This window comes from Vombatus ursinus, unplaced genomic scaffold, assembly GCF_900497805.2.
Source record: "Vombatus ursinus unplaced genomic scaffold, bare-nosed wombat genome assembly UNPS02014772.1, whole genome shotgun sequence".
Taxonomy (NCBI): domain Eukaryota; kingdom Metazoa; phylum Chordata; class Mammalia; order Diprotodontia; family Vombatidae; genus Vombatus; species Vombatus ursinus.
Window position 1 is genome coordinate 10059861 of NW_020954550.1, and position 27470 is coordinate 10087330.

A 27470-nucleotide genomic window follows, 5' to 3' on the forward strand; every position below is an offset into this window, starting at 1 on the left:
GTTAAGTGACTTGCCCAACGTCACACAGCTAGTACATGTCAAGTGTCTGGTTTGTGGCCAGATTTGAACTCAGGTCCTCCTGACTTCAGGGCCAGTGCTCTATTCACTGCGCCACCTAGCTGCCCCCCCAAAGCTCTACAGTTCTAGAAAATATCTGCGTGTACCTTGGCAACTCACTGAGTATGCTTTCTGAAGACCAGCCCACCTAAGTACAGAAAGTTGCATTATTGGTAGAGTGGCTACCTAGTAATGAATTTTTTGTTCACAGAAACTCAAAAAACAAAGAAATATATGAAATAGCCTTCAGCCCTGTGAGGCCCCCTTTCATTTCTGCAGTGATTGGGGCAGAGCAGAGGAAAAAGGGCAGTTGGTACGAAGAATCACAAAATGTTTAGAACATCAATAAACTTTGACAGCTAATAGTATAGTAAATGTAAGATCCTTGACCAATGATCAAGGAATGGACATACTGCCCAAAGAGATGAATCAATCTTGACACCCTTAATGACTCCAAGTTTCCCAGGGAAACACAGACCTATTTAAAAAAAAAATACCAGCCTTCTAAAAATGTTTTGTTATAACAGTGAGATATGGAATACAACTATCTCCTAAGAATTAGAAATTAATTTCACAGAGGGTGATGGAGAGGATCATGGTGAGAATGAACAGATTGCAATATTTAACTAATGAATTTCAAAGAAGAGAAATAAAAGATGTCATAAAGGAAATGTATGACAGGAAGTAAAGATAGGCTAATTATACCTGGGAATTACAGGAAGATATCTAGAGAGCTCCACTGGTACCCTTTCAATGTTGGAAGAAAACAAGGAAGGATTCCAGTCTGTTGGGTAAGCTCTAGACCTTTTGTGGCAAACTTATGGGAGGATATGGACAGGAGTTGCAGAAGATGGGCTGCAATCTGCGTCACTGGAGGGAACCCCCAAAATCAATTAGATCTCAGATCTGTTTGAGTATCTGAGTAGCCCCAATACATATTAGTTTGGCAAGTGTTTGTTGAGATGAATAAATAAAATTTTATAGATACATGAAATTAACTAAATACATCTTGTTATATTAAGGAATCCAGTATGACATGGATTTGCAGTATATTCGACTAAGTGTGGGTTTATTCTAAGTACCAGAAGAAGCTTATTATAGAAGACCATGACAGCAACTTCCTAAAAGAGCATTATAAGTACATTCCTATCAAGATAGCACTATATCACATTATTTTAAAATACCTGGAACAGACAGAATAAAAAAGTTCAGCTGATAAAATATGATTTACAAAACTTGTTATTTCATAGATTTCTTTTTTTAGAAAGAGAAAAACAATTCAACAAGACTCACCCAAGCTTCAGCATGTTGATCATGTCAAAATTCACCACATCAAATACCTTCATTGCTTTGTCATCACCCACAGAACAGAATAAGGCTCCTTCAGAGCTGACGGCAATACCCTCAATGATTCCTAATTCAATAAATGAAAATTTAAAATTATTTGAGAGAAAGAAATGTAAAATAATGCTATCTAAGGAAACGAGAAAAGATAAAAATAGGTCAATAAAAGGAAAATGGCTTACCCAGATGACTACGAAAATGTTTAACAAATTCAATTCCTTCTTCTACTTTCTTCCAGAATTTGACATGTCCATCATGACTAGCAGTAATAATAAAATCAGTCCTGTGTATATAAAATATAAAAAGTTAATTACCAAAACATATTGCGATAAGCAATTGTATAAAGGACCAACACTTCATTAATACAGTGAGTCCATTCTTCCAATCAAGAAGCTTAGTATAAATGCCAACCCCTCTGGCTCTATAAATATACCAAATATTTAATGAATTCATAGTAGTTAGTTTCCCCTCCAGGGACTGGCAGCAAGGTTTCAAAACCAAACCAAACACGTTTGGTGTTAATTTTCAGGTAGTCCTAGAGCCCCTTAATGCTTTAATATCTGAGTACAATTTTAATAATCTGTATTCTCAAATGTGATAGGAGCTAAAAGGGCATGATATAAGACTGAAGGTTGGTAAGACATCAGAACCTCGATAAATTCAATACCATTCAACTAATACTTAAATGCTTCCCATGTGAAAGTCACTGAGCTTAGGTTTTAGAGATAAAGACATGAAATAAGCTACAGTATCTGCTGACAAGGCATTTAACAGTGGGCAGAGAGGCTTAAAAGAAGGCTCAGAGGCATTAGAGGGCAGGACAAGTGTGTACCCCAGTTTATCTGGAACTTGAAGCTAGTAAGGTAAGTTGGATTCAGATTGTGGAAGTCCTTGAAAAGGTCTAAACTAAACTAAAAAGATTTATACTTTATTTGGAGGGCAATAAATCCTAATTCCATATAAAGCAAAATTCAGTAGAAGATAGGTCTACTTTTGATCCCATATAAGGGAGTTTAGTTCCTGAAATAGCCAATGGATCCTATTAAAAGATGGTCTTCTGAATAAGGAATAAGCCCAGAGGAAAGAGTTCTAGCTAAACTTCAGCATACACTGCAACTGCACATTAAATTTTTACTACTAGAGAAGATAACAATTTATTCGAAGCGTAGGTAAGAGGTGAATTATTGTGGTTATCTTGATGGATTGAATATTCTTTAGCTATAAGCACACTTAAAAGCACATACATTTGAAAAAAAGGTTTTCCTTAATTAGATTTATAAATTAATAGGGCTATAGACTTTTATACAATTATTTCTCAAAGCTGCTCTAAGTGCAGTAAAAAAAAAAAAAAACCCAAAAAAATAAACCTAATGCTATTTATCACTAAAAGTTAGCATTTCCAAAAAATCTCTTACATGGGCAAAAAATAGTCTGAGAATTTCTTACTTGGTGCATACGACATGTGTAATAACATCTCTATGCATGTAACTGCGTTCATACATGGAAGCACTGGGAAGATTTTCAAGGTATACTCGTTCAAATTCAAGAACTGGAAAAAAAAAACAAAAGTAATACTTAAATGTTTTTCTTTGTCAAAATTTAATTTAAAGTTTGTCTTTGGTGGAATTTTAAATTTGCAGTGATGCTTTTTTGTTTGTTTTGTTTTGTAAGTTTTACTATGATACTAAATGCTAGATGGTATAGTACCTAGAGTGCAAGACTTGGAATCAGGAAGAACTGAGTTCAAAAACAGTTTCAGACACTTATTAGTTGTGTGACCCTGGGCAAGTCATTTAACTTCTGTCTACTTCAGTTTCTCCATCTGTAAATGGGGACAATAACACCACTTACCTTTCAGGGTTGTTGTGATGATAAAATGAAATATTTGTAAAGAGTTTTGCAAATCTTAAAGCACTATATAAATGGTAGTTACTATCTTTACACTAGTGGCATTAAAGATTATTGTCATTTCTAAACTTTTCCCAAAGGTTTAAGAGCTTACTGAATCTGGCATTAAAGTTGTACAGAATAAACTCATCTGTTAAAACTGAGAATTTTCTCCTCTTTCTAATTATGTTGCCCCAATTACTAGTGCTATCCAAGCAAGATAAAGAAGAATTATCTGTGAATACCATTCAGAATGTTACAGATAATGTCTAAAAGACGAAAAGGGAGAGAAAAGGAGAGGAGAAGAGAAAAAGCCTTCCTATATATCTGCTTCTCTCTTTGTTACTGGTACTGTGTTGATTCAATTCATTTGATTCATTGAAGAATTCATCAAACGTTTATTAAACAGGCGCTGAATATAAGTCACTGAGTTACGCCCTGGGGATACAGCTATAAAAATGAAACAGTTCCTACAGTCAAGATACTAACTTTCTTTTGGACTTAAAAACAATGGCACAAGCAAATAGGTCAACTTGGTAACTAGAATGAGGTACGGCCAACTTGTTTCTATTCTGTTGGCTTTGGTTCCTTCCTCTGAAGCTACTCAGAGTGAGCCCCAGAGGAGCTTGTCTGAGGACACGTGGATTTATAGACATATTTCTGACAAAGTATGAAATCCCTTAAGTATCAGTATTTTGGTGGATCCACCTTTGAAATGAACCAGTTTTCCTATGTATCAGAATATTTCTTAGTCTTATCCCTAGTGTGGCTATTACCAATCATCTCTTCATTTTCCACCTGTACTTTGCTAAACTCTGCATTTCTCATTCCCATGTGCCAGATAACCTCTCCCTACCCCTCTCCCCTTCAAACTCCCCCCTCTTCTTAGCTTCCTTTGGTATAGTCCTTCTATTTAGATTGTAAACTTCTCAAATATAGGTCTTATGCTTTTCTTTTTATCCCCAGCTGCTTAGCACAGCGCATAGCACACAATAGGCTCTTAATAAACGTGTATTGGCTAACTAGGTCTCTTTCTTTTCTTCCTCTATACTCTTTCCCTTGATAATCTCATCAATTTCACTTGTACACAGTTAAATGTCAAACCTATGTATCTAGCCACAATTTTATTCCAAAACTCCAGGCCTACATCACCTCCTGAATATCTTCACCTGAATATCTGAGTGCCAGCTCATATTCAACATATATCTTCCCCCTAAGCCTACCCCTCCTTCTAACTTCCCCATTTCTGTTGAGGCCACTGACATAATCCTAGCTACTTAGCCTTGAAATCTGAGGGTTGAAATCTTCACTCATGCTTTCTCCTCACCCCCAACAATTTATTCCCTTTCATGCACTGTCCATTTTAGTCTGACCTGCTACTATATACAAATTCTCTCACCTTCATGCTTTTGAACAAGTAATCCCCTATATCTGAAATGTACTCCCTTCCTGGAAAATCCCTAGCTTCACAGCACAGCTCAGAGGACACTCTGAACTTTTCCTGACAGATAGGCCTTTCCTGATGCTCTGTACATATAACATTCTCCCTTCTGAAATTACTGTCTTATGCCTATGTTATATCCTCCCCCAAAAAGAATGTAAAATCCTTGAGAGCAGCCTCAAGTACAATTTATAAAAGGTACTCAATTTTTGTTGAATTGATTCTAACTGGCTGCCAAGTCCTACATAGAATTTACCTCTATAGTATCTTTGAGAGCTATCCCCTTCACTTCCACAATCCCTGCACAACCATATCAACCTCCTAACTGGTTTCCCTGATTCTAATCTCCCTCCTATCCAATCCATCCTCCACACAGCTATCAAAATCATCTTTCTAATCATGTCACTCAAGTAGGCTCTCTATTACCTTAGGGATAAAATACAAACTCCTCAGCCTGGTATTTAAAGGCCCCTATGATATGGCTCTAGCCTATCTTCACAACTCTACTTTGCAGTCCAAACGGACTATTCCATGTACTTAAATTTTACAGAAAAGGGATTGGCGGTCTAGAGCTTAGGTGACTTGCCCAAGGTCACAGAATAGCAGAGCTGGGATTCAAATACAGGTCCTCTGACTCAAATATCAGTATGGTTTCCACTGTACTACACTGCTTCCAGAATATGTTATATGTCACATGCTTCCCAGTAAAAGCACTGTGAGGGCAAGAACTTTGATTTCTTAAATGTTTTTAATATTTTTATCCTTGGAATTCCTTCCACATGGTAGGTGCTGAACAAATCTTTGATAAATTGAATTTGTTGAATTGCCTATGCAAGATTTCACCTACCAAGCTATGAACTAACTTTATGAAAACAGGTTTGAGAAATGACATTACAAAAATAAAGTACCAGCATTTTTCAAAGTCTCATTAGGTCTTGTATTCTGAGTTTATTGCTATCTGTATGAAATTGAACTTCATTGTTTTACTAAAAAGCAACTGAGTAAGATTTTAGCCAACAATAAAATGGAGAGGGCCCTACTTTCCTGAACTTTACTATATGAGAGTAAGTATAAAAACATATGTTAAAGCATGGATTTAAAAAAAAAAAGGTAATAAAATATAGCTCACATTGCCCTTGCATGTATTATGAAATCTTGCTTCCCTTTTCTGAAAGACATTTGTTCAGATCTCAGCAGTCAACTGTCACCACCAGGTAGTCATATGGTAGAGAATTAAGTTATGATTACTTCTCAAATTTGTACAAGTAAGTCAATTAGGAGCTTAACTCATAGTAAGCTGACATTTCAGTTTCGTTAATTTATATGAATAACTTAAGGGAGACAACCCCTAACGAAATGGTATATGATTCCATTGTCCAAGTACCCTATCCCCAAATATCCAAAAATTAAGTGATTTGATCATACAAAAATTACTCCAAATTTTATGGTATTATTCTAAAGTATCATTTTGAAGTATTATTCCAAAAATTATCTCTGGATTTGTCAAGATTTGTTTTCTCTAGGCTCTTTTATCAACAGTATTTCCAGAAATAATCAACTCCAAATAATCCACATTATCAGAAATATAGAAATAATACCTGTAAGAGATCTAAACTACTAATTTAAGTCAAGAATTTCAACTCTTTCCACAAAATCTTTTATCCAACATACTAGGATATATAAAGAGGAGGAAAGGGCAAAAGGTACTGGGGACATCTGGCCTAGAAAAGAGAAGATAAGTCTTGGAAAACTATGACAGTTATTTAAGTATTTGTAGAAGAGAGGTTGATAATAATAATAACAATAACAACTAGCATTTCTATTGTGCCTACCACGTGCCAGGTACTGTGGTAAGAACTTTACAAATATGATTTAACTTATCCTCACAACACTGAAAAATAAATTCTATTATTATCCCCATTTTACAGTTGAGGAAAATGAGTAGTGGCTTGCCTGAGGTCACACAGCTAATAAATGTCTGAAGCCAGATTTGTACTTGGGTCTTCCTGACTCAGCATTCTATAGAGCTGCCCTGCTGGATTAGAGTTGCTTAGCCCCATTGAGCAGTAGAATCCATGAGATGTTACACAGAGAGAGTATTAGGTTTGACATAAAGAAAAACTTCCTAACAAGTACAGCTATTTGTGTGGAGGCACATTCCTGTAATCTCTGCAACTGGGGCTGATGCATTGCTTGAGTTCAGAAGCTTTTAACTGAGTAAGGGCTGAGCCTAATCAAGTGTCAGCACCGTCTGTGGGAGCGTCAGACTCCAGTACGTGGGAGATGACCAATAGAGAATCATTGAAGGTTTGGGGGAGGAGGGAGGAGTGATGCGAAAAAGTGGTACGTAAAGAAGGTGGTGAAGGATGCTTGGGGAACAAACACGTTTAACAACGTTGCTGCGATAACACAAATTACTGCTGTGTAAATTGCTGTGTAAATCCAAGTAAACGTATCAAATATATTATTTGCGACCTAATTTGCTGGGTGTCCTTTAAGGTTGCAGGTTGTTTCCACCGGTGCAACTTCTAGCGTGGTATCATGTGCTCTTTCTTACGCATAACCCTCCCCCCTCCCCAATAATGCATGACATCTGCTTGAAAACGCTTTTGTCCTTGAATTCGGAGCATCTGATGTTCACGACCTTACCATGTTTTGAAGTGAGCTTCCTACAGTCCAGGGAGACACGCAACCCGGCCCTGTCAATCTACTAGCGAAGACCGGAGGGGCCTCGGAGGGGAAGATCCTCCCAACGCCCCCTGCCCCCACCGGGCCAGGACCCCGGGGCCTCCCTCTTGCCCCCGGCCGGAGGCTGGTACCTTTGCGCTTCTTAGCCTGGACTGCCTCCACAGGCAGAGGCCCGACCCACCGCTCTTCATCCTCTTCTTCCTTCTCTCGGGCCACTGCCACTACTAGAGGCGGCTCTTCTCCCCCGGCCGCGGCCTCTTCCAACTCCCGGCGCTTTTTCCTCTTCAGCTCCGACCCCCTGCCTCCTCCATCCGACGCCATGGTGCTGGGACGTCACGGGGCCAGTGACCGGGCCGCCCCTCTTTCCGCGGGCCATGTCCGCGTCGCCGTCTGATGACGCAGCACGACCGCCTTCCCTTGCGGGATTGGCTGGCGAGGAGCCCGGATCGTGGCCAATCACCGAGCAGCGCGCGCGCTGCGGACCTGAGGGCAGGTAGCGTTCACCAGGTGCGGAGCCGGGGAGGGGGTGCCCCTCGCGCCCGTGGGGGAGGGGCGGGCAGGGCATTTGGGGGAGATTACTTCGGCCGAAGGGGACTGGATCCGGGAGGGGCCGGGAGAAGAGCGTCCCTCTTCTCGCCCCCACGCCTCCCACCCCTCACTTCCACCCCGCGGGGGCTGAGCCCAGGCCGGCCAGCGTCCGAGCTGGGCGGGGATGGATGGCGGCAGGATGCTTTGAGGTTGGTCTGTCCTGAACGGTGCTTTGGACCTAGGAAAACCTGAGTTCCAATCCTGCCTTGTGACCCTGAGCCAGTGCTTGACCTCCCGGCCTCTAAGATGGTGCTGTAGTTACTTAACCCCCGGCGTAGATCGTAGGGGAGTCAGTCGATGAACACGAAGCCCCTACTACAGTCATTTCAGTCGTCACCGACCCTTAGTGAGTCCATTTGAGTCAAGATACTGGAGTGGTTGCCATTTCCTTCTCCAGCTCATTTTACAGGTGAGGAAACTGAGACAAACAGGATTAAGTGACTTGTCCAGGGTCACACAGAGCCTCGTGCTGAGCGATACGGATACAAAAAAGAGGCACAGGAACCCCAGCCCCTGCCCTCGAGGAGCTTAGTCTGATGGGGGAGGCGTCACACAAACAACTCTGTACAAACAAGCTATGGGCAGGACAAATAGGAAATAATCACCAGGGGAAGGTGTTAGAATTAAGGGGGATTGGAAAAGGCATCCTCCAAAATATGGGGTTTTAAGTGAGATTTGAATTAGGCCAGAAAAGATTTGAGTGACTTGTTGGAGGAACAGCAAGTACCCTAGTGCAGAGGTGTGAGATTGGGGGGTGGGTTATGAAAGGCTTTGAATGTCAAGGAGGGAAAGAAGATTTTATTGTTTGATCCTCAGGTGAGAGGGAGTCACTGTAATTTGTTGGGGGATGGGGGGGTTTTATGGTCAGATCTGCACTTTATGAAGATCACTTTGACAGCAGAGTAGAGAGTGGACTGGAGGGGAAGTGAGACTTGAGGCAGGTAGACCCAACTACAGGCTGTTGGAGTAGTCCAGGCATGAGATTAGGAGTGCCTGCATTAGAGGGGGGTGCAGTGTCAGAGGAGAAAAAGGGTTGCATAGGAGAAATGTTTTGAAGTATCAACTGGATCAGAACCAGCCTCTAACTTGTGGGTAGCCGGAGCCAAACAAACAGCAGGCCAGAAGAGTCAGGACACAAACAGAAGTTTAATTTCAGAGTGAGGAAAATGAGGTATGCATACGGAAGTCCCCTCCCCCAGGAAGGAGGGCTTAATACTGGGGACACTTACATACATGAAAGGAGTTGGCCCACAACACAATCATTCTTAGAGATGGTTGGCATTTCTTGGGTGCTGTGGGAACATTCATTGTCTTGGGGGTCGTGGCCACCTTCTAGGTACAGAACCAGATCCCTGTAACAGGAGCAGGAGTACAGTACAGTACCTTATCAGTACTGATAGTATTGTGAACATGTGATGGATGGCACTGGGAAATAGGGGGTGCTAAATCCCTCAGTGAACACCTGATGCTGGTCCAAGCAATATATTTTGCCAAAGGGTGATATCATCATGAGTGCTAAGTATGCCAAGCTCAGGGCACAGCCTGCTTGTTAGGCCTTAGCTCTGGAAAACAGGGTATGTCCAAAATATTTTGACAGAAGTTAAAATCAGCAGACCTTTACAACAGATAGAATATGGAGGGTGAGAAAGAGAGAGAAGTAAAGAATTGAGACCTAGATTTTGAACCTGGCTGATTTGAGAGGATGGTGGTGCCTTCTATAGTCAATAGAAAGTTTAGAAGGGAGGAGTGTTTGGGGGAGAAATAGAGTTCAGTTTTGGACATGTTGCCAGTTCAGGATGTCTAATAGGCAGTTAAAGATGCACACTGGAGGTCAGCAGAGAGCTTAGAACTGGATAAGTAGATTATAAATTTAGAACTAAAAGAGGCCTTCAGAGGTCATCTGAGACAACATCTTCATTTAGTTAACTGAGTAGTTAACTGAGTAGTTAGTTAACTGAGGCCCAGAGAGGTTAAGTTACTTGTCCCGAGGTCACATTGGTGGCAGAGCTGGGATTTGAACCTAGGTTCTCTGACTAATCCAGCAGTCTTTCCATTGTACCATAATCAGTGGCAGTAAAAACAATGTTTTTAAAGTGCTATATACTATACATTATCACTGAAAATGCTTCAATCCCTGTCACCCATCTAGAGCCAATTATTTATCTTGCATATAACTTGCTTTGTATATATTTGTTTGCATATTGTTTCCCTTTCTCCCTTTTAAATTTTAAGCTCCTTGAAAGCAGGGACTGTATTTTCTTCTTTTTGTATCCCCAGTGTTTAGCACAGAGCCTGGCATATAGTAGATGCTTAATAAATTCCAATTGATTAATAATTCCAAATAGCTTTGGAGGCAGGTAGCACATGATCATTTCAGTTTTTTACTAATATGTTGAGAAAGGTAAGTCAACCTCTAAAGAGCACTTCTGGTCTGCAGTAGCAGTTTCTCCAGTCACTTATGCTTGAAACCTTGGAGCCTTATTTATTACCTGTCATTCATAAAGTCTTTTTTTGGGGGGGAGGGGGTTAGGCAATGGGGTTAAGTGAGTTGCCCAGGGTCACACAGCTAGTAAGTGTTATGTGTCTGAGGTCACATTTGAACTCAGGTCCTCCTGAATCCAGGGCCAGTGCTCTATCAACTGTACCACCTAGCTGCCCCCCATAAAGTCTTTTCAAACTTACCTTGGAAATCTCTTCCTTTGGCCCTTAAAATCTAATAGGAGTTGAAGAGAAGTTAAACTAAATGTTAACAATAATAATAATACCCCTGATTTCTTCACCGACCTTTTTGCTGCTTCTTTTTTTGGCTCACTTTTATGTCCTTCCAATACCCAAGTCATTCTTTTCACGTATATCTGCCTGCTATTTAAAGTACATGAAGTATCAGTGTATATGTGTTTATTTGGGTTGACTGGGTGCTTTTAGTGGTGTTTGATTAGAGATAGGGGATCCAGAGTAGCACCAGATTGTGCATGAATGACCTGCCACCCAGACTAAAGTGTTAAAGTGAAGCAGAAGATAAAGGTTCACCTTTCCCATTGCTTCTCTGTTGTACCCATTAAATAAGCATTCATTAAACTCTACGTACCAGGCAGTCTGCTAAGTGCCGGGGGTGAAAGCTTTTACTCTCAACACACTAATGGGGGAGACATCTAGGTACTTTCAGATATATTCAGATTAAGTAGAAGGCAAGGGGGAGGACCTACTGCAGCAGGTATAATTTGGACCCAGGCTTGAAGGAAGCCAGGAGGAGGTGAGAGAGGAAAGCATCCCAAGCAGAAGGGATAGCTGGAGTGAAACACTGAGATGGGAGATGGCATTCAAGTTCAAGCAGCTGCGAGCAGGTCAGTGTTGCTAAATTATAGAGAGTGTGAAGAAAGGTTATGTGTAAGAAGACTGGAAAGGTAGGAAGGGGACAGGTTATAAAAACTTTTAAATGTTAAAGGAGTTAATATAGGATTCTGGAGGTAAAGGAGAGCGTCTAGAGCTCCTTGAGTAGGGTGGGGTGACACATCAGACCTATGGTTTAGAATATCACACTGGCAGTTGAGTGGAGCAGAGAAAGAAGAGGCTGGGAGAGCAGTTGCAATTGTCTGGGAATGAAGTGGTGAGGACTTGAACTGAAATTGTGGCTCGTCAGTGAGAAAACGAAATATATAAAAGAGATGCTCTGAAGGTAGAAATGATAAGATTTGGCAACAAAGTAGTCATGTGGGGCAGGAGAGAGAGGAGCTGAGGAAAACACTAGTTTCAAGCCTGGGTAACTGGTGGTAACCTGGATGGAAATAGGAAACTTTGGAAGAGGGGAGACTTTGGGAGGAAATATAAAAGTATAGGGGTATAAGAGTTGGCTGAACCCAATATCTGAAAAGATTGATTATTGATAAATGATGACTAAGGTAGAAGCACTTTGAAAAAAAAGCAGTATACAAATATTAGGTATTTATTTCATGCCATTTCTGACTTTGGTTTTACTTGTTTCTAGGTAAAGAGACTAACACTATGTCATGGAATTAAATCAGCAAAATCCAGCTCCAGGTGATATTCAGGATAAAGAATATGTTGTGGACAGGAAAGATAAAATTATTGAAGAATGTGAAGAATTGTGGAAACAGATGGAAAAAGTAAGTGCCAAGAGATAGAGTCAATATACCAAAATTTATTGGCATAAGATTTAACTAGGGGAGTGGGGGAGGGGAGGGCCAAAAAGTAGAAAGAATAAAATACAAGTTCCTAATGGTTCCTTTAGAATTTATGATAGGAACTTTTGTTTTAAACATTTTATTATAAACAATGTGTGTCAGGTACATATTTTCTGATTTAGTGAGAAGTACACAGCCTTGTGCTAAACACCTAACTATTTTTGTGTGTGATGTAGCCTTGGAAATCAGCTGTTCACAGAGTTGTTTGTGTTTGTTTTTTAAACCAACCCATTTTTTCTAGTGTCAGTTCAAAGTTAGTAGAACAATTGGCATCTTCTTTAAGAAGCAAAATTATTTCTCCAGCATAAATCTTTGCGTCCTTTCTGGAATATTTGCAAGATTTCCAATGATGCTTTGTTTTATTTTGTTTTGTTTTGTTACTGTATAGAGCTATGTGTTTTTAATGGCTTTTGAAAAAATGCCCCACAACTGCAAGAAAGCACAAGCAATCACTTCTTTTCACCATTTCACACATTTTGCAACTATGCTTCTTTGACACTTTAATAAGCATCAGTCTTTTCTGCTGGCTCTGAAGACAATAGTATACACTGAGTGTGCAGTAATCTGCTGTATGATATGGTTTCTAGGAACACACTGTCACTGTAGCAGGTCCTTTCTGTATTTTTGTTTTAAGTAAAAGAATTCTTACGTATATTTTATTTCATATCATATATAACTTAGGCACAGTGAATGGAGCTCTGTATTTGGGAGTCTTGAATACCTGAATTTAGTTCCTGCCTCAGACTTTTCCTAGTTATATGACTCTGGGGCAAGTCACTTAACTTTGCTCAGCTCAGCTTCAGTTTCCTCATCTGTAAAATGGGGATAACAGCACCTATCTCCTAGAGTTGTTGTGAGGACCAAATGAGAAAACACATGAAAAGCATCTTGCAAAACTTAAAGTGCCATATAAATACCAGCTGTTGTTATTTTCATATGTTGAGAGGGGCAGATCATAAAAATTTTATGTTAATTGCTTTGGAGGAAGAATCACTTTTTAAAGCATAAAGAACAATAATTCATGGATGGTTGAATAACTGTATACCCAGAGAGTGTTGATTAATAGTCATCAACTTATAAGGGTTCTTGGCCTATGAATAGTAAGCATTTTTACTAATAGCTCGAATGAAGATTTAGAAGGCATACTCATCACTGGCATAAAGCTGGAAAGGATACCTACTATACTGAATGACACAATTAGAATTTATAACATCTCAAAGTCCTGAGACAAGGTATAGCCATATGTACTCCAAATAGGAAGAGGATAGAGTGCCTGCCTGTAAGTGCTTGTCCAGGTACAAATGTTACAGTGCACCTAAAAGATAAAGGATAGATCCAGAAGATAATTTAGATACAGTTTGTCTTTTCCTTTATATCAATTTATTTTAGCAAATGTCTGTTTGCTGTAGACATGTTTGTGTTAGTGAATTTGAAAGAAATGGTAGAAATGGAAAATTAGGAAAAGGTAGGGGAATGAGATGTGTATGTGCTAGAGAGACAGGTTTTAGGATTGTTGAAACCTACATGTAATAATGATATAGTTTTGTGTTGCTGGTCATTGACTTTATCTTTGCTTTTTTAAAAAAGTATTTTTAAGTACTTAATCTTTGTTTAAAAGATTAATCAATATGAACAGCATATATAACCTCTTGTGCTATTTTCCTTAGTCTTTTTCTTTATCTAATTTGTATAGTTCCAAAATTACTTATCTTGTTGATTTTATTTCCTTTCTCTAGTTATTGGGTTGTTTTGATATTCTCCAAATTAATTCTCTTCCTACTTCCTGCCTTTCCTTCATTTCAGCTTGTGTAGTCAGTGTAAGCTGTGAACATTTCTGATCTCTCTGAATGTTTGTCTACTTGTGACATATTTCATTTAGGGGTATTCTTAGAACTGTGTCTTAGCAAGTAAGGGCTTTGAATTCTTGGACATGGTATAGTTGTTAGAGAGCCAGCCTAAGCCAAGAAGTCCTTGGGTTCAAGTCAAGCCCCTGACATAAGCTGGCTATGGGATCTTGGGCTTGTCATTTAACCTCTCAGTGCCCATAGCTACTCTCTAAGAATATAATTGCAGCAAAGGTTCAAACCTGCATTGATAGAAGTTTGCTTATCCTAGAGATCTCTATGTCATGAAATCATAGGTCTAGTTCTTATTTTTATCCCTATCCTTAATATTGGCAGTTAATTATGTTATTTTTATGGTGTTAAATTGACTTGGAAGTATTTGTATGCTTCATACAGCATATAATTTATTTCTTTTTCTTTTTAACTAAGTGTCAGCAGGAGATAGCACTTACTGGAGGCGAAAGACTTAACCCTTCTGATGCTCAGGTATGCCTTACTCTTTTTTCTTCCTAAATGATAAGTAGGTAGAATTCATTAGTTGTTTTAGAAAAGTAAATTGTGTGCATTATTTTTAGCATGTTTTTCCAAAACAAAGTAGCCTAAAGATGTACCATTTTCGTTGCTGGCTGAATGCAGTGTTGGATTACCAAAGGCTAATACCAGCCGAATACAAATTCTACCAAACTGAAAAACCTTTGATAACAGTTTCTGTGATGTACTGACTATATATGTTTCATTCAAAGACCTAGTCTAGCTTAATTTGGCCAGAAGATGATGAATTTTTTTTTTACCACAGTTAACTCTCAAAGATCATAATATGTTCTTTGTCAATGTAGTGAGTACCTCCAACCACCTATTTGACAACATTATTTGCCAGATGAAAAATTTCACACTCCAGCATGATCAAAAAGCTGAGAACATGTTGCTAATGATAATTTTTCTTTTGAAAGTAGAGTATTGTGGGTGTTGAAGTTAACTGCTGTTATGGGAACTGGTGGCTGCAGAGCACTTCTTTAAGGGCATTACCAAAATGTAGACTTTTTTACCTTAAATGTAACTTTAAGCATATTCAAAATAAAACATTGCCTGAATTTGAGATATGAAAATAATTTAAGAGATCATTTAAAAATTTTGGAAAACATATACTCAATATTTTTATTAGTTTGGTCTGGCAAAATGTACTGTGATGTGGACTAGGCCTGAAATAAAAATAGACTTAAACCCTATATACCAGAACAGTAGAGTCAGAAAGTTTTTGAGCAAATAGGTGTCTTAGGATAGTGTCCATCTTCCTAATGAAGTTATTAGGAAATTTTGAGAGGAAAGCAATTGCCCTGCTAAACGTAAAAGAAAAAATATTTCTATTTCATTATTGCTTTAAAGGCAATGGTGAAGTTTTTCACTTTTATACTATAAAAGAAAAAAGTTTTATTCATATCAACATAGAGGATCATTTAGTTGTCACTCTTGTTGGCAGAAATTGTTTTCTATTTCTGCACATGCTAATTTTGTTTTGTAATCAAGGGCTTTTAAAAAGCTTTGTCTAAGAATTGTATGCTATAAGATAAAATATGTGGACAATGTTTAACAAATTAATTTGGTAAACTCTATTATGCATCTTGTTTGTTGAATGGGTGCCCCAGTTATTGGTGCCTTTAGTTTTGAAAATACCATATTTCAGGGATCAGAAAGGAGAATATTTACCTAGAATATCTTTAAGATATGGATGTGTCCTTATGAAAATAGATTTAGAGGGTTTCCCATACTACCTACTTTATAGAGAAGGAAGATTTGATTTTTGAAAAGAAAAAAATTTACTTAATGTCTACTTACAGTTTCAAAGTAGTACATTAAGTACTTTACAAATCAAATTTGGATCATGTTTACTTTGTCATAGAGAAATTATTCATTAAGTAGCAGAATTAATAATAACTTAGGTCTTTGGCATGCTGAGTGGTAGTTATATGACCTTGGGCAAGTTTCTGAGTATGAGATTCCTCATCTGTAAAATGAGGTGGACAGAGGTGCAAGAAGATGATTTTTAATGTCTCTTCCAGCCTTACATTATATGCTTGGGGGTGTGGTGTGTGTGTGTGTGTGTGTGTGTGTGTGTGTGTGTGTGTGTACAGAAATATAAGTTAAGCACTTTTGGTGCAGGGAGGCCATTGTGTTAAACCAACATTTTTAATTACCCAGTAAAAGACTGAGAAACGAGGAAGAGTGATATTTGTAAGATCTCTCTGAGAGGGAAGAGACTATTGTGTCTATATAATACTCTTGGCCCAGGTTAACTGTTTGCCGGTTTGGGTGAACTGGTGAGGAGAAAGGCAGTATATAACTAGAATTTATCTGCATAAGATGTTTTTTGAATCAGGTATTTATACTTCCAGTGGTGCCTGTGTTTTTAAAGGTACTTTTCAGGATCCTGTACTTTGTCGATAATTTTTTTGAATTTGTTAGCATTGTATCCTGCAAATGCAGAGGTGCTAGTTAAGTGAGGTAATAATAATAGCAGACAAATAGTAGGTGAAGGTTTGTAAAATAGTTTGCATACTTTATTTCATTTGAACTTTATAAACTTATGAGGTAGACACTACAGGATTATCTTCCTTTAATAGAGTTCTGATTGATATGTCAGATTACTGCATCGTGTTTAGGAATGGAGGCAAGGTGGAGGTAGTAAAGATTCTCCCCCCATGCCCCCCCACCCCCGCCCCTCAGGCATAAGACTCAGCATATGCAGAGATGTGCAAAACACTAAGTTACAAGTATGCTGCATCCTGGATGTCATCATCAGCTTCTCTCTCTTTTTATCCCAAATACTCAAATATTGCCAAATCTTGTGATTTCTTTCTCTTACATAGATCCTCTTCTTTCTGCTCACCCTAGCCACCACTTTAGTTCTGGTCCTCATTACTTCTTGCCCCTAGTTGGACTTCATCTCAAGTTTCTTCTCACTTGAAACTTCCACATTTCTGCCAAAGTGATTTTCCTAAAGTGCAAATATGACCATGTCATTCTCCTTCCCTTAATTCAGTAAATTTCAAATTATTCCCTGTCATGCCCATAATCAAGTGTTAATTCCTGTGTTTGGCATTTAAAGCTCTTCATAGCCTAAGCTTTTCCTATTGTTCTAGTCTTTTAAACATGTTACTCCCATATATGCACTCTATGGTCTGACCATACTGACCTACTTTCTACTTCTTACACACAACACCCCATCCCTTGTCTCCTTGCCTTTGCACTAGCTGACCACCAAGCCTGAATGTTTTATAGTCTTACCCTAACTCTTCAAATTCCTGGTTTTAAGATGGTTCAAGGGCTACTTCCTCCAAGAGGTCTTAGAGGTTCTTGGTCCCTTTTATCTGTTAATGCTATTCCCTGTAAGCCTACTTTCAGTCTACTTTGTATTTATCTTGTATGTCTTGATCTATATATGTTCCCTCCTCCATTGGAATATAAGCTCCTTGAGGGCAGGGACTGGTTATTTTTTGGGGGGGGGGTGTTTGTGGTTTTGCTTTTTTGTTTTGGTTTGTTTTTGCTTTTTCTTTGTTTCCTCAGTGCCTGGGAGTAGTAAAGACTTAGTGTTTGCTGATTGATTGATTAAAGACTTCAAGAACTACTAATTGATTACATTTTCTTAGAATCTAGTTATTAGAAGGGTTTTTTAGTTACCTAGTACTTTTCTCCTGTTTTCCATCATGCAGTGTGGTTTAGTGTAAAGAAATAGCTCTAGGGGGTAAGTACGTGGTGCAGTGGATAAAGCACTGGCTCTGGAGTTAGGAGAACCTGAGTTCAAGTACGCCTCAGACACTTGACACTTAGTAGCTGTGTGATCCTGGGCAAGTCACTTAACCCCATTGCCTAGCCAAAAAAAGAAATAGCTCTAAAGTCAGAGGACCTGGGTTCAAATTTCACGTCTAACTCTTAATAACTGTGTGACTTGGACAAGTCTTTTAACCTTTCTAGGCCTTAGTTTCTTCAATTTTAAGATGAAGGATTTAGACTAGCTGGCCTTTGAGGCCTTACCTCTAAATCTATGATTTCTATGAAATTTAAAGAACCAATCTAAAATCATCTGATTTTATTCATTTTAGTAAGAAATATGTGAAGTATCCAAAGAATACTTGCAAGAACTTTATACAAATCAATTGTCCATGTTATAGAGAACTGACTCTGTTAAGTACTGGGGTGATTGCTTAAGTAGCCAGGTAATCAGAGATGAGTGATAGTACTTTGTAGGAGTAATACATCAAAGCAGTTTTCTTGTCCGTTAAAAGTACTGAGTCTCAGGAGCTACCTGTTTTTTTCTTCATGTTTTCCTTCCTGTATATCTTTCAATAGAATGATAACTTTTCCCTTTTTTGTACAATGAAAGATCTATTTGGGTGATTGATGTTTTTGTTTTTCTGTTTGTTGTTTCTCAGTTCCAGTATAAGACTTTATAAAGCACAAGGTATGTTGGCATCCTTTTTAGAAGAGTGGCAGCATGGTGTCATAGAAAGAGCTTTAGATTTGGAGTCAGGGTCTTTATTCAAAGTTCTGGTATTCGCTACTTATATGGATTTTTCAGTCATATAACTCCTTTAGGACCTCAGTTTTCTCATCTGAAAATGAGTAATTTGAATTTAGTGATCTCAAAAGTCTCTTCCAAATCGAAATCCTAGATCCTGTGATTACTGAAAGGTTATAGCTACAGAAAGGAAAAAAAGTTATTTTAAGCACATTGTTTACCCCCCAAAGTGTCTTTTTAACACATGAAGTTGGCCAGTGCTTTGATAGCATAGCTGATTTGGAATTCTTCAGTTAAACAAAAGCCAAGCTGTTGGTGCAGACTATTGTGGAATGTGTTGCTATTTTCAGTACATCTTGTACTTAAATACCTGTTTGTTTCCAAGAACTTTGCTAGCAAATTGACTTTTTAAAAATGTTGGCAAGAATCAAGTTTGTCCTGGTTTTCATTTTTCATTTTATTTCAATGATATAGATAAAGAAGCTTAATCCACCAATATAGCAACAGGATTTTAGTTTTTTAGAATGTCCTATTTTACCAACATTTCTTATGCTTTCTTGATTTTGTTTTTATATACCATTTTTCAGCACTGGACCTCAATTCCATGAGTGGACTATTGTCTGTTGATTACAGTGGTTAAATTCAAAATTCTGTTTTGAGGTGATGGGTTATTTTGTGTGATTTCACTGGCTGTTTCCAGGCTAGGTAGTTTGTATCTTTCCAGTATTTAAAATAAATGATATCTTATTGCATAACTTTTTATTTATCCTCATGAAATGGCTTTTGTTTTCTAAGTTTCAGCTTAAATTTTATTTTGCTTTTTTAACTTTTTGTAGCTACCATTATTAATGATGCGATTAAAGAGTCTAACAGCAGAATGCAATCAATGGCTGGAAAGAACTCCTGACAGTAAGAATTATTTATATGATTATATTTTTATATTCAATAAAATTGAAATCAGGTATGCATATTTTCCTTGTAAGATGTAACAGATATAACCTTGCTTATGGTCTGATTCTAATATCAAATGAGACATAAAGTAGATGTATGCTCACTATAGGTGATCCAGGGCATAGTTCAAGTAGAAGGAGATGGTAAGGTCTTTCAGATGCTTCTGTTTGCTGGTGGCATTGTGCTCATTGTGTTAAGCCCTAGTCGATCATCATAGGATTTCTTAAATGAGATTTATAATCATGCTAGAGAGTTTGCCCTAGCTATGCACACACAAAAACTAAGCGGTTGAAAATTGACTATTGTTCAACCTGTGATGTGCAACTGGATGGAGAAACTGTAGAGTTTGTTTGTCAGTAAATACAGCATCCCAAAGAGGTACCATTGTAAATGGGCAGAGAGGTGGGCCCGGAATTGAACAGGTGGAAAAGAATAGGCTAGACTGACTTTGGGGAATTTAAGTTGTTTTAATGACCCCAGAAGGAAATAGAGAAGGAAAAGGCAAACCTCTTCAGTATCTTTGCCAAGAAAACCCCAAATGGAGTCATGAGGAGTCAGACACAACTGAACAGCAACAATGCCCCCAGGCTTTCTTCTGAAATAAAAGGCTATTTTTGAGCATCAGTATTCTTCTAACATTGTTGCAAAAATTGAAGTTAAGGATCACCCAAGGGATATCAGATGTGCGTGTTGAGTATGAATGAACTGCGTCTAATTAAAACCAAGGAGTTATGAGAAAGAAGTGATGTAAAAAGTGTTATCAAAGGATGTATGATCAAATATATAGCAAAAGCAAGGGATAACCAGTGGACATCTTGTATGTTCTATTGGTATCCTTTTGATGAGGGGAATGAACTCAACATGTTGGATGAATTCCTTTTGATAATTTATTGGAGGATGGGAACAAAAGTCACATAGAACGCACAAGCTTAGATGGGTTGTGATCTGCATTATTGGGTAGGATACCCACATCAAATCAGATCACAGATCCATTCACGGGACTAATATGTAAATTGATGATCACAGGAAGAATTACGAGAGATCATCATTGACATCCTTGACACATTTTAAATTAAGCCAAAACATCATTATTTCTATTTTAGAAAAAAGAATAAACCAGAGCCTACTGAGTAAGAAAAAAATTGTTTAATTCATAATATACTCCTTAATCTAAAAAGGAATACATTGATGTGAGAACATATCCAGTCTTTTATTTTATTTGAACTATAGGGCAAGTGCCAGGAGGTGATATCCCATTTTTAAAAGTGTGTGTGTGTGTGTGTGTGTGTGTGTGTGTGTGTGTATCCATTTATATGTATGTGTATCTATCTAGTTGTGAAAACAGTATAGCATTTAAAGTATTTAACAGCATTACCCTAAAAGGCCACATGCTAGACATATTCCTCCATGGAGATATGACTCTCTGTGACTTGGTTGCTCTTTATATGTCTCACTGTCTGACCCCATCTCTCTCCTCTTCCATTCCTTTAACTAAATATAATATATATAGACCTAAAGCATTCATGTGTATGCATGTGTGTACATATTCACGGGTGTGTGTATAACATTTGTTGCTTGCTGAGTGGATCATTTTCTAAGATCAAGTTGCCTTTTTACTTCTGCAGTATTTTTTCCCTATGAGTTTGTAACTTTATAAAATAGAACTGGAAGTGGCCTTAAAGACCATATAATCCGGTCCCCTGATTTTCCAGTGGAAGCAGCTCAGTCTATTTTTTGTATCTCATTTTTGGAGCAAGATCCCTAAACCAAAAAGGGAAGGGGTCAGAAATTGCTGAGTGAAATAAAGCTGGTTTTCTTACACATTTCCCTGATTTCTAAGGTTTCTTTTAGTTCTGAAGTTACATATTTGAATCATAGCTTAAATCACATAACTAAAATTGTAGAGTGACTTAAAGATTATGTATATCTTTACAGAAAAGTATATTTTCTGTATAGTAGTCATTACTGTTTTGTACTCCATGGTAACAGAATATTGAGTAGATTATGGAGTCATCTTGAACCTCTCTAATTTTTTCAGTTTTTTAAAAATTCATGATACAGAGTAAGAATTGAGACCACACTTTTCCTGAGTGACTCCTAAAAGTCTTCATGGCATGGACTCTATGGGCTGTGATTTTCTAGTGGTTACTTCACATTGATATGAATTTCTAACCTGTCAAGGGGAATGAAACTTTTAAAATGAGAATCTCTGATTTGTGGAAATTCCTGAGAAGTTTTCATTCACAGACTAATCTGGTGAGGCAGCACTTTACAAAGTGGGTGAGAAGTTAATGCTCCCATATTCCAATGGAGCCATGCAACAGCTTCATGAGATACAAGAAAAGTCAAGCATCTTGTACTTGAAGGGATTCTCTAACTTTTCTCTTTGCACTTGATCTAATTTGGAAGCGTTGGGATTTGTTGCACCAAATGTATGCTGCAGTACAATGAGGATGTCTCATCTACCCAGAGAACTATTATGATAAAGCAACAATTTTAAAGTAGAAATACATTTTTTATATCTTGTGGGTCTGAATTAAAACCATATCTCCAAAATGAAATCTCTTTGAAAAAGAACAGAGATCATCATAATCGTTATTTATCAAAAAAATGTAACCAAATAAAAATCAGTCACCATAATGGTGAGGCCAAAAAAAAAAATCTAGAAACCCACATTCATCCAACAAACATTGGATTTCCTTGCCAAATGAAGAAAGATTTTCATGTATAAAATCTCGTGGAGGAAAATGGAGTAAAGTTCTCAGCAGTATTCTTTTTATAAAATAGCAAAAAGCAATGGAAGGCAAAATAAGTTTATGAAAGATTGGTGACAAACCCAATAAAGCAATCATCCTGAAAGTAAAACTGGAAGGACAATAAGCAAATAAAAATTGGAAAAAATCTATTGAGATTTTGTTAACAAACTCTTCTTCATTGATGATAATGGAGCTACCACACTTAGACTCTACTATCACAATCTCTGATCTGCTGAATAAGGAAGCAGAAATAGCATTATGGAACATAAAAATGGAGAGGGCAACTAGACTAGACCGAGTTTACCAAGATTAGTTCTATACTGGTTAAAGCATAATCTTGAAGATGGAGAGGGATGATCATCCATCTGAAAGAGGATAGAATGCCAAATAATTGAGGGGAAAATCTCAGACTTTATTATTACAACAAAAAGGCAACTGAGAAGATATAAACTATTAATCCGCATGCCTATTTTTCCATCACTATAAAATCTTTGAGTTTTCTCCACAAGCACTGAGGGCATTCTTGATTATTGTAAGAGAAAGGAATAAGTAGCCTTTCAAAAAACGTATTTTACAACAGATTACATCTTTACAGTCACAGTTGAGAAAAAGTTGCAGACTGTACAATCTCATTGTATGTATTGCTTTTTTACTATAAAAAAAATTTAATTTGATAGAGCCATCTTAAAGGTTTTCTTACAATAAGTTATCTCCCATGCCTATGTCAAAATTGTATAAAATTTATTGAAAGGTATATCAGTAGAGATAGCTTTGTTAGACTCTCTGATAATATCAAGCAAAATATAAAACAGGGAGATGTTTGCTTGTTAAAGTCACTTGCAACCATTATGGAGGATAGATGATGAGGTCCTCCAGATACTCTTGCTTTAAATGACATTGTACATAATGCATAAAGCCCTAGAGCATTATAGAGCCTCCTAAATGAGATCCACTCTCTCAAAATAATTCAGTGTAACTGTTCACAGAGGATAATAGATAAAGAATGTCTGTTACTCAGTATGATAAGTATTTGGTTGGACAATCTGCACAGCTGGCCCATCAGTACATATTTTAGACATCCTTTGTAGATATTCAATGAACTGGGCCCAGAATTGAAAAGGAGAAAGAGCCTTTGGGACATTACACAATGCTTTTAATGATTCCAGCCTTCTTCCTGAAAGACTCATATTTTTAAACATCAGTATTCTTCTGTTGATGCTCTCTGACTAAGTTGTGAAATACCAGGTTCTCTAAAGAATTAAAGAGCAATGCAGAGAGACACATGGTGGCTACAACTTACTTACAATGAAGAATTGTGGGAAATCATTAGCACAAAAAGATGGCAATAGAGAGGTGTATGACCGAAAAAGGAGATGGGCTGCTTAAGTGGTAAAATAAATAATAATTGGACAGCTTCGTTTTTATCCATGCAGTGTCAAGAGATATGGAGCAGGGCTTCTTAAACTTTTTCCACTCGTGACTCCTTTTCGCCTGAGAAATTTTTACACAATCCCAGGTGTATAGGTATATAAAATAGGTATACAAATCAAACATTTACTGATAATAAATCATAAAGAAATTTATTTTAAAACAATTCTTTGGTATACATACAATTTTACCATTTATTAAAGATGAAAGCAAATTTGTGTACTGATGAAATGGATATGCTTGTTTGTTTTTACATAGAGAATTAAATCTTGGTGGAATATTTGATACTGCAGGATGTAGAGCGTCGTCAACATTTTTCAGAGTTGATTGATATTTTGATTTTATAATCGTCAGTGCTAAGAATGTCGCTTCACATAAATATGTGGTACAAAATGACAGAAGTATGTTTAGGGCCATTTTAGAAATTGTTGGAAATTCTGCCTCAGCCAAAATTCATTTAACAATTTTTTAGGAAACTCAAGTTTTAAACCTGTTTCACTTGATAACTTCAATTTCTTCTCTAATGGCAGATGACTGATATTTTTTTATTTCAATTGAGTATGGTTTATGAACCCAACTTAGTTTTTTAGAATCAAAATTTGAAGGGAAGTATTTCTGAAACTGTGTCTCAAGGTACTTCAGATGATCAATTTTAACTCTTACAATTAAATCTTTGGATTTTCAATTATAAAACCATCGGTAGCTGTAAACATTTCTAAAGAACCATTTTCCACCCTATTTTTCCATGTTTACTTTTTTAGTAAAACTTTCGGTTTTATCTTTTGACATAAGTGTTACAATTTTTTCCTTGTCGTGGTATGTTTAAATCATTGAGTTTTTCAAAAATATCCAACAAATAACACACTTTTGAAAGCCATAAGTCATTATGAAAAAAATTTACAAAATAGGATTTCTGCTCAGTCAGAAATATAACAACTTCATCTTTCAGTTTCAGTAATCTGTTTAAACTTTGCCCTCTTGGGAGCTACCTTACCTCTGCGTGTAGTAATAAGCTTTTGTAATTGGAGTGAATGCCTTTCCAAAGGTTTGAAAACTGTTAAGAGCATGGCTTTTAATGAGGTTAATGATTTTGATAGTATTGCAAAGCATACCATCTAACTGGTGATTTTTTTTTTTTGGCTACAAGTGCCTCCCAATGGATCATGCAGTGAGTAAAAGTGATGCGTTCATTGCCACCAGCTTTAACTTATGCTACAAATACAACATTCTCACCTATCATTGCTCCAGCACTGTCTGTACAGATTCCAATACAGTTTTTCCACTGTAAACCTTCATTTGTGAAAAATTCGATGACTTTAAGATACATATCTTCCCCTCTTGTGTGCCGTTCCAAACGACGACAAAACAGTAATCCTTCATGTACGCTTCCTTCATAAACATATCTTACATATAGTAACAACTGTGCCATGTTAGACATATCAGTTGTTTCATCCAACTAAATTGCAAACTTTGGGCTGCCCTTAAGCTTGGTAATAAGCTGCTAGAACTGGTCATTACTAATTTCAGAAATTCTTTTAAAAATAGTATCATTGAATAAAGGAATTTTACAAATTTCATCCCCATACTTTTACCATGAACTATTTCTGACATTTTAATTGCAGCAGGTAACACAAGATCTTCTATCACATAGCACTTTTTAGTTTTTGCAATTAAATAAGAAGTTTCATAAGATGCAAGTCACTACTTTTCGTTGATGGTAACAAATTTCTCAAAACACTGTTTTTCTTTATTTGAAGATTTCAGATGTCATTCAAAATATTCCTTTGGTTTATTGCAGTATGCTACATGCTTGGTATTAAGATGTCTTTTTAGTTTGGCTGGTTTCATGCTCTCCACAGCCAAAACTTCATTACAAATTAAGCAAAGAGGTTTTTCCACACCATCATCATTATTAGAAGTAAATCTATATTGCAAAAATGATTCGACATATTTTCTTTTTCTTGTCAGTTTAGGTATACTACAACCTGGTAGCAAAGACTCTACCACATTGTCATCAGTAATTTTACCTCTTCTGTCTAAATGTAGCCCTTATCCATAACTGAAAAATATTTTTGTCCTAAAATATAAATAAATATTGCTAATAATTTCTCGAATTCTAGGTTTTATGTATGAAATTACATTTATTTGTGCTTAATTTTAAAAATTGATGTTTATACTTACATACACATACAGCAGTGATGATAGAGAAATATTATTAAAGGGCTTTTGTTTTTACTTGCTGCAATTAAACCCTTATGTTTCTGTAATTGAAGGAGATAACAGCAATTTTTAAAATCAAACATTCTAACTTAATACAATCCAAAGATATGCTAATTTAATACTTACATGCTGAGGAATGACGGTAAGAAAATATTAAGTCTTTATTTTCCATACTGAAACTAATATGTTTCTGTAAGAGGAGAAAACTTTGTATGTACAGTGAAAACACTGCAGTTCATCACATACAATAGTCTTGAATCTGAGCCAAAGTGTTTCTGGCAGTGTTTGTTGGTGTTGTGTGGCGTGACAGCATGTGCAGTGCAAAGTGTGTATGTTGTGTGTTCAGAACCAAGGCTGCAGTGAAGTTGTGTGATGCAACCCAAGCAAGCTCTGCTAGAAACACCTCAGATTCATTATGCATTTGATTTTGAATTAATTTTTGGTCGTTGTATGTTCAGACACCTTTTACTGTTGCCAACCCCCCCCCCATTCGGTTATGTGACCCCATATGGGTTTGTGACACACAGTTTAAGAAGCACTGATCTAGAGGGAGGCCCTCAGCAAATTGGGAGGACTATCTTTGGTGGATTTGTGGGAGAACATGGATGAGAAGGTATGGATATATTGTTATCTACATTACTGGAAGGGAGTACCCTTATGTTTAAAATAATAGCTCCGTCAAGGGCAGCTAGGTGGCACAGTGGATAGAGCACCAGCTCTGGAGTCAGGAGGACCTGAGTTCAAGTCTGGCCTCCGACCCTTGACACTTACTAGCTGTGTGACCCTGGGCAAGTCACTTAACCCCATTGCCTAGCCAAAAATAATAATAATAGCTCCATGAAAGTAAGTCAGGAGGTTTTTAAGTACATGCTGAAAAAATAATGCTGACTACAGGCTGTACTTTGGTTTTATGCAAACCAGAACTGGTGTAGGGGCACATGGTTTGCTGCTGATAGACTACGTACTTTGCAAAGTACAAGAGCCCTGGGAACAGCTGTGTGCCCCCCAGACTACTTGTCCTGCTTCTAACCTAGGTTCTGCAACCATCATTGAGGGTCAGTCATGATTGAGCAGTCACTGTGAAGATGGGGCCTACCTTTCTTGTAACCAACACCAACCAATGATCAACTTGTACCCTTAGGATAATAAGCCAAGAAACTCTGAGAGGGACATCATACTCTGCACCCCAACCACAAGTCCTACTTCTAGCCCAGCCTCCAAAGTCATTGAACTGAGAAGCAACCCCTATGGAGAGAGGACCCATTGACTGTTTCTGCAGGTGTTAGAACCCACAGAACCTGCTCAACAGCAATAGCTACTGAAGATCTGGAAAAGAAAGTCTTTGGCAGTTTCAAATGGATCAACATTAGGGACATGATTTTGCCACTAGAAATGACATAAAAAGTGGGATTACTATCTCTTTTGCTTCTGCATCCTGAGGACCCTGGGACCTTTCCATTTAACTTACTTCTGAGACTTCTAATATGTGTTGTGTCACCCATTAGAATGTGAGAACAGGAATTATCTCCACTTTTCTATTTGTAATTGCAA

At 37.5% G+C, this 27470-nt stretch overlaps 2 protein-coding genes across 5 annotated transcripts in view; one reads left to right on the top strand and one right to left on the bottom strand.

Moving 5' to 3' along the window:
* Positions 1–7772, bottom strand: part of PPWD1 (peptidylprolyl isomerase domain and WD repeat containing 1) — a 36353-nt gene extending 28581 nt beyond the window's left edge. The window contains exons 1-4 of one of the 2 annotated variants that reach the window (XM_027863561.1): positions 7549–7772; positions 2848–2950; positions 1584–1684; positions 1351–1471 (exon numbers count right to left, since the gene is read on the bottom strand). In XM_027863561.1, the coding sequence (XP_027719362.1) occupies positions 1351–1471; positions 1584–1684; positions 2848–2950; positions 7549–7738 (515 nt within the window). In that variant the 5' untranslated portion in view covers positions 7739–7772. The remainder of the gene's footprint in view (positions 1–1350; positions 1472–1583; positions 1685–2847; positions 2951–7548) is intronic. The other variant, XM_027863562.1, reaches the window with a different exon arrangement.
* A 76-nt stretch (positions 7773–7848) lies between these two features.
* Positions 7849–27470, top strand: part of CENPK (centromere protein K) — a 36026-nt gene continuing 16404 nt past the window's right edge. Inside the window, exons 1-4 of one of the 3 annotated variants that reach the window (XM_027863567.1) lie at positions 7849–7924; positions 11991–12129; positions 14481–14537; positions 19401–19473. In XM_027863567.1, the coding sequence (XP_027719368.1) occupies positions 12013–12129; positions 14481–14537; positions 19401–19473 (247 nt within the window). In that variant the 5' untranslated portion in view covers positions 7849–7924; positions 11991–12012. Of the gene's footprint in view, positions 7925–8128; positions 8155–8177; positions 8415–11990; positions 12130–14480; positions 14538–19400; positions 19474–27470 lie in introns of those variants that run through there. The other 2 variants (XM_027863570.1, XM_027863568.1) reach the window with 2 other exon arrangements.